The 6,858-nt window shown below is 43.6% G+C and overlaps 1 protein-coding gene across 4 annotated transcripts in view; it reads right to left on the bottom strand.

The window, feature by feature from the left end:
• Nucleotides 1-1,539: 1,539 nt before the first annotated feature.
• tle2c (TLE family member 2, transcriptional corepressor c) overlaps nucleotides 1,540-6,858 on the bottom strand; it is a 20,747-nt gene continuing 15,428 nt past the window's right edge. For 2 of the 4 annotated variants that reach the window (XM_012815316.3, XM_012815317.3), the window contains exons 10-13: nucleotides 6,570-6,617; nucleotides 5,274-5,432; nucleotides 4,810-4,917; nucleotides 1,540-3,231 (exon numbers count right to left, since the gene is read on the bottom strand). In XM_012815316.3, the coding sequence (XP_012670770.1) occupies nucleotides 4,810-4,917; nucleotides 5,274-5,432; nucleotides 6,570-6,617 (315 nt within the window). In that variant the 3' untranslated portion in view covers nucleotides 1,540-3,231. Of the gene's footprint in view, nucleotides 3,232-3,757; nucleotides 3,879-4,809; nucleotides 4,918-5,273; nucleotides 5,433-6,569; nucleotides 6,618-6,858 lie in introns of those variants that run through there. The other 2 variants (XR_004162830.2, XM_031560009.2) reach the window with 2 other exon arrangements.

The following is a 6,858-nucleotide window of genomic DNA, read 5'->3' as shown; positions in this document are numbered from 1 at the left end:
GGGTTTTCATACAATCTGAATTTGTTTTTTCAGATTTCATAGTATTGTAGTACATGTTTTTAATAGAGCAAAAATACTTTACAAATATCTTGCAATTTTGGTGAACAAGAAAAGAAAATGCCCTAAATCTTTGTGAATACAAAGAGTGAAATGTCAGTATTGGCAATTACCGAGAATGCTATAATATTGCTTATACTGAGTTCACATGTACGTCTTTATAATATCCAAATGTCAACATTGTGGCTTGATGACTTCCATGAATATTATATTTTACTTTCAATCAAACTATATTGAGATCAGGACAAACCTTGAGATTTCAAAGGACCACGTCAGTGGAGACATCTCAAAAAGGGAAAAAACAACAATATGAAAAGTCTTATGTACCTGCATATGATACATTTAGCAAAGACACTTAATAGATATTGTGATGTGGACTTAGGGTAAAGGTCTTTAAATGATGCCAATGAATAGCACAATTGTATTGTGAGTCCAGAGCTTAATATGACAGTGTTGGCAGTTATATAGGATTGTAAAATGTTGACATTAGGAGCATGGATCCATAGTCAAACTGTATACTACTGGGCACAAATGTCATCAATGGGAGAGTTGCAAGGCGAAAACCCCTGCCTACCAATAGGAACACAAAGGCTTGTCTCACATTTGCCGAAAATATCTTGATGACCTATCTTGGACGGACGCCAGCAGCAGCAGCAGCAGCAGATGGCGGGCGCTTTTTCCAGGAGTATTTCCGGTCTTAACAGTCAACGGTTTCCTCTCCGAGGTGGAAGCTATTGGAGAGTGGTTCAATCTTAGGGGTATGGTGGCAGGTCGGATCAAAAATGTATATGCTTATATATATAATAGGACTAAATGTTCTCATGCATAATGAGTTTTAGGAGAAAGCAGTGAAGTAAATATATAGTGGTTCAATAAACAAGTGTCACATCTCTCTCTCTCCATTCATCCTTCTGTTCTCTCCATCTCTCCGTTTTCTTCTGTCTCTAGTTCCCTTTTGGTATCCATCTCTGTTCCTCTCTGCTCTTCTGTCCGCTGAAGGCAGGGGGAGTATTTGCTTGTCTGTTAAAAACTTCTCTCTTTTCATGTGTGTGTGCCCTTGTGTGTTTGGGCATATGTGTGTGTGTGTGTGTGTGTGTGTGTGTGTGTGTGTCTGTGTGTGTGTGTGTGTGTGTGTGTGTGTGTGTGTGTGTGTGTGTGTGTGTGTGTGTGTGTGTGTGTGTGTGTGTGAGTGAGAGAGAGAGAGAGAGAATACATGAGTGCAGAGAATCTGGTCAATGTCCATCAGACTACATGCAATGCTTATTGTCATCATACTGACAAATATTTGCATGAGAGAAGTTTGTATTACAGTCATGTAGTGGAGTGGAGGTACATGCTGAGCGGGTCAAATTACATAACGTTGGTCACTCGTACAGATGACACAGTACACACCCAAGGACACACCTACACAGCACAAAGCTGTGTGTAAATGTCATTGATTTAATCAGGCCATTTCAGGTGGAAAAACACAAGAGACTAAAGTCTGACCAATCCATTTTTAATGCTTTTGGTGATGTTTGACATTAAGTTTTTCATTAACTAGCATTAATTCAATTTTGTAGTTCACATTAAATAAACATGAACTACAACACTTAATACTCGATGTGTACATTTTTCAGTTAATAGTTCATGGTAACTTATGGACTGAGTAATATAAGTGATCTTGAATGTAAAAAGTAATTTATTAGTTAACGTTAACAAACAACAAACTGTATTCAACATTAATGGTAATTAAGACTGAATTTCATAGTTTATTCGTGTTAATTCCTGTACGAATTAATATTAGTTAATGATACCTTAATAAAAAGCATTCCCTAGAGTCTTGCAGAGACAGACATGATGCAGACACTTGTAATGGAGGTTCAGTCTGGAGATAACTAACTGAAACTGGAGTTGCAGCCAATCAGAGGCACAGAAAAGGCCACGTCCACATGTCTCCTCTTAGCCCCACCCCCTAGTTTATCTGCATGTCCCTCTACTTTTAGGCTCCTCCTCCTTCAGTAGCCTTTGACGGGAAAGACATTTCAAGTGCCATTAAAGGATAAATCCTTGATTATAATCCATTACACTTGTCATCAAATTCTCTGGCTCTGTAAATGGAACACAAAGTGGCTCAGACCAGACCATACACTGTTTCAGCCAATCAACATGTTACTTCAGGAACACGTCTAATTTAATTGGCTGTTGAGCTCAAATATCCTTTCACCAGAATTAAGGACTTTGCCTTTAGTGCTATAATCATACCCACCAACATTTAGGCAACCTTGGTTCACATTGGTTGTCTCAAGACGTGTATGTTAATATGTCTGGCTATGCAAGATTAAGTGTGATCCTTACATTGTTACCATCGTATTAGTTTTAGCGCTGTTCTTGCTCTACACTGATTGTCCTATGATGCTTACACTATCCCAGCAGTTAACTTTCCCGACTTCCTAATTTGGAAATGCCGCCGCTGCTAGAGTTTGCGTTTTTTCCCCCATGGCACATACACACCAGTAGGTCACCCACTTCCCTCAGAGATCACAGATCCAAAGGTCCCTCTTACCCACGAGCGTCGCTCACATCCTTGTTTAAAAACACTGCAGGTTCACAGGCAAACCAAGTCCCATGTTCTTTATTGTCACATTAACACTGAAACCAATTGAGAAACTGCTAGAGAACAGCGCTATGAGTTATCATCAGAGAGAAAGAACACTAGACCACAAAAGATGGATCAGTTTACAGCAGTCAGATGTAATGGCTGTGCATGGGAGTGTCCCATCCATACTAGTTTGAACTGGAGTTGTGCGTTTGCTTCGCCGTCTCAGTGAGTGAGCGCTCTCCTCTGGGTCTGTTGTGGCGACGGCCACTGAGGCAAACCTCACCCGTCTGGGCCTTTCAATCCAGAGAAAAATATAAATAGTTAGTCAGGTCCTCTCCCCGCTGTGCTTCGTGCAGAGTAGCAAGAGAAGATACAAACAGTGTCGAGGGGGATTCCGCCAGTCCTGCAGACGCTCGTCCTTACACAGTGGTCTATGCTGATTGATGAGATTATCCACAGAGAGGAGGGGCCTTGTGTGTTTGTTCTCAGGGGGGGTGGGGAGCGTGGCCTACGACCTGATTGGTCCGTCGGGGAGGAACTTTCAGGAAGAGACAGCAGGGGTTTGGAACATGACTGAGGGAGTCTGGTGACATCTGAAAATTGAGCAAAGTTAAATACTTGAACGACACGAGACACATGATAAATAATACATGATTAATGTTAGAAGTTAATCTGTTTCAAAAACAGCTTTCATGCTCAGCTGAGTCTAATGAAAATACTTGAGACGGGAAGTGTGTGAATATTGTGTGAAGTCCGTTGTAATGAATATCTTACCTTTGCAAACAGCATCCCAAGAATCGCTCTGATGCTTTTGTTTTGTATGTGTGTATGGCCATGTTTATGTGTCCCTGCTGTAGCATCTATCATTGCAAATGTTGTTCGCTTTGTGTGTATGTGTGTGTAATTTACCCGGGAGTGTGTATGTGTGTTTAAACTGAGAGTTGTTGGAGAGTGTGGACACCACAGAAAGGCACCGGAGCCATCCCCCTTGCACGCACTCACACACAGAAACACCTACACACACACACACACACACACACACACACACACACACACACACACACACACACACACACACACACACACACACACATTCAAACACACCCACTCACTCACACACACACACAGACACACACAGACACACACACACACACACACATTCAAACACACCCACTCACACACACACACATGCAGAGAGGTGACTGACGGACAAGCAGCTTCTACCCCCTGCCCTCCTCTTCTAAGAGCAGAAAGAAACGACAGAAAACCAAAAGGGAGATAGACAGGGAGAAAAACAATGGAGAGAAATGGAGAGAATAGAAGAAGGAATACAGAGAGAGGAAAAGGAAGAGATGGGGAATAACAGAGAGGGAAACAGAGACATGAGGATGAAAGACAGAGAAAACAGAGATGGAGAGAGGGGGAAGGAGACAGAGAGAGGGTGAGCAAGTGAGAGAAGATGAAGATGAGAAGACGGAGGAGAGAGAGAGAAATGGAGACAGAAGGAGAATGACAGAGAGAGAGAGAAATGGAGACAGGAGAATGACAGAGAGAGAGAAGGGGAATGACAGAGAGAGGGTGAGGAAGTGAGAGAAGATGAAGATGAGAACACAGAGGAGAGAGAGAGAAATGTAGACAGGCGAATGACAGAGAGAGAGAGATAGAGAAGGCGAATGACAGAGCGAGAGGGAGAAGGGGAATGACAGAGAGAGAGAGAGAGAGAGAGAGAGAGAGAGAGAGAGGGAGAGAGAGAGAGAGAGGTTAGGAGTTAGAAAGAGAATGACAAAGAGAGCGAGTGTGACCAGGAGATATGAACAAAGGAAGGGCCAAGAAGGAGGAGAGAGAAAATGAAAAAAGAAAAGACATAGGTCAGTATACACTGCACATACTAACTCTTCACAGAGGCAAGCTATATGGACCTAACTTTTGGAAAACCTGTAAGACGTGCAAGACTTTAAGCCAACACAACGATCCCTCCCTTTGATGACATGGCCGAGTTATGATCTGTCATGGCACTGAGCAGTATTCCAGCAACCTCGTACATTTTGGATTTTTACAGTATCTCGACACTGAAGCCCCACCCTCATCCTACCACAGGCCTACCACAGTGGACTATGTTGCCGTAGAAGCGGGTGCCCAGCTGTCAATCAGCCAACTGGGAGGAGACTCACCTAGAGGGAGGTGGGGGGAGGAGTGCGCGCCGAGCGGGAAGGAGGATGATGAGGAGATCCTGGAGTCAGAGTCACCCGACGGGAGGGAGAGGGTGATCGAGCCCCTACCTGCCAGAGGGGGGGATGAAAGGGGAAAGAGGGGTAAGAGGGAGTGAAAAGGATTGAAGCATTATGTAGGCACAGAAGTACAAAGACCGAAAGACAAGCAGAAGTTGAGGGCAGGCAAGAAAGAACAAAAAGAGGAGGAAAGATTGACAGAGAGAGAGAGAAAGAGAGCATGAGGTCAGGATGATGAGAAAAAGGCAGAGATTGGGAAAGAATAATTAAACTATTAAAATATAAAACCCATTGAAACTTTGTAGGCATGAGCCCATATATCAGTATTTATTAGTGTCAGATCTACACAGTATGCTGGTGTTGTGTTATTCAATAATCATTGTTAAGGTCAGTGTTGCTATGCGTACCTGTCCCAGGTGGGTGCTGTTCCCCGCGGTGGGGGACTGTGATTGGCTGGATGTGGAGGGGCTGCTTCCCCTCGGCCGGCTCCTCCTGGGCGACATTGCCCCCCCCAGCCCGTTCCCATCCGGGGGGGAAGGGGGCACCCCTGGGCGCGGTCTGGGGCCCTGTGGAAAAAATAAAAAATAAAATAACATCATTATTATCACTTTCAGTAGGGCTGTCTATGACCTAAAGAAACTGGGGGGGGGGGGGGGGGGGCAGTTAAAGCAATTGCTCTGGCAGGGGTTTCTTACAGGGGTTTCCACTGACTGTTGCGGTACAGTTTGATACCCTAGAGGCGAGTACTTGGCTTTCCATCTAAAAGAATCACCCTTGACCAGATGAAAGAGCAGATGGAGGTCTCAGTGAGATGAAAGGAAGGAGAGACAGTGATAACTGTTTTGTCCACATGACACAAGCGAGGCTGGAGCAGCAGGTCTTGGCGAGAGGGGTCTACATACTGTATATACCCCACTAGAGGAGCCCTGTGTAGTTTTAACAGCCCCACCCCATTCCTCCACACACTAGGGGCATTAGGTGAACCAGAACCAGAGTGCACAGAGAACATTCTAGAACTTCCCCCTGCCTAGAGCTGGCTTTATCCTGGCACCCAACCTAAGCTGTGTGTGTGTGAGAGAGTCTGTCTATATGATTGTGTGTGTATGAACCTATGTGTCTGTCTGTCTGTTTGTTTGTTTGTTAGTATGTGTGTTAGTTCAGTGTGTGAAAAAAGAATGAACAGAAAAAGAGGAGTTGTGGGAAACTGTGTGTGTGTGTGTTTGTGTTTGCATGCTAAAAGAAAACTATGCAACATAACTGGGTGAGTGGATGGTAATGTTCCATTGGTTTCCCCCCTACAGAACCTATATATTATATATTTTTTTTATTTTATATAATATTTTTTAATATCTCTGCTGATTGGAGCTTAGGAGCCCTCGTTCTAGTAGAGAACCCTTGCAGAACCTTTGAGAGTTATGTCTCTTTTTGGAAGGCTAATTGCCCTGTTTTTAGGATGTGAGGGGTCACTAAGACCCCTGTTAGGGCGTGTGTCCATATAGCGCTTTTTCTGAGTGCCAGTGTCAATGAGGACAGAGTGCATGCGGTCGCCCAGACAAGAAGCCCTGCACTACAGTTAAAATTATACTCAACTGTTTAAGTCAGTCTGCTGGCAGGCATAAGCATAACACACACACCACGCATACAGTACATACACATATCCGTGTTTGTTGCCCTAGCGCACCTCATGTCAAAGACTTCCTCACCTCTGAGCTCACACCAACGTCCACCTCACTTCTGTCTCCCTCATCGTCCTGCGGCGTCAGAAACATCACATGATCACATCACACCGCAGAAATGTTGCACTGTGAGTTTATAACTTTAAATCAACTGGATTTCTAAATCAAGATTTAACATAATCAACAACACTACAACTAATACTACTACTACTACTACTACTAATAATAATAATAACAATAATAAAAATAGTAATAATAATAATAATCATTATAGTGATGATGCTGCTCGTGGTACAGGTAGTGATTATTAGAGTGA

The sequence above is a fragment of the Clupea harengus genome, chromosome 22 (genome assembly GCF_900700415.2).
Source record: "Clupea harengus chromosome 22, Ch_v2.0.2, whole genome shotgun sequence".
NCBI classification, from domain to species: domain Eukaryota; kingdom Metazoa; phylum Chordata; class Actinopteri; order Clupeiformes; family Clupeidae; genus Clupea; species Clupea harengus.
Note: the sequence above shows the minus strand (reverse complement) of the source record. Positions and strands in the feature narration are given on the sequence as shown.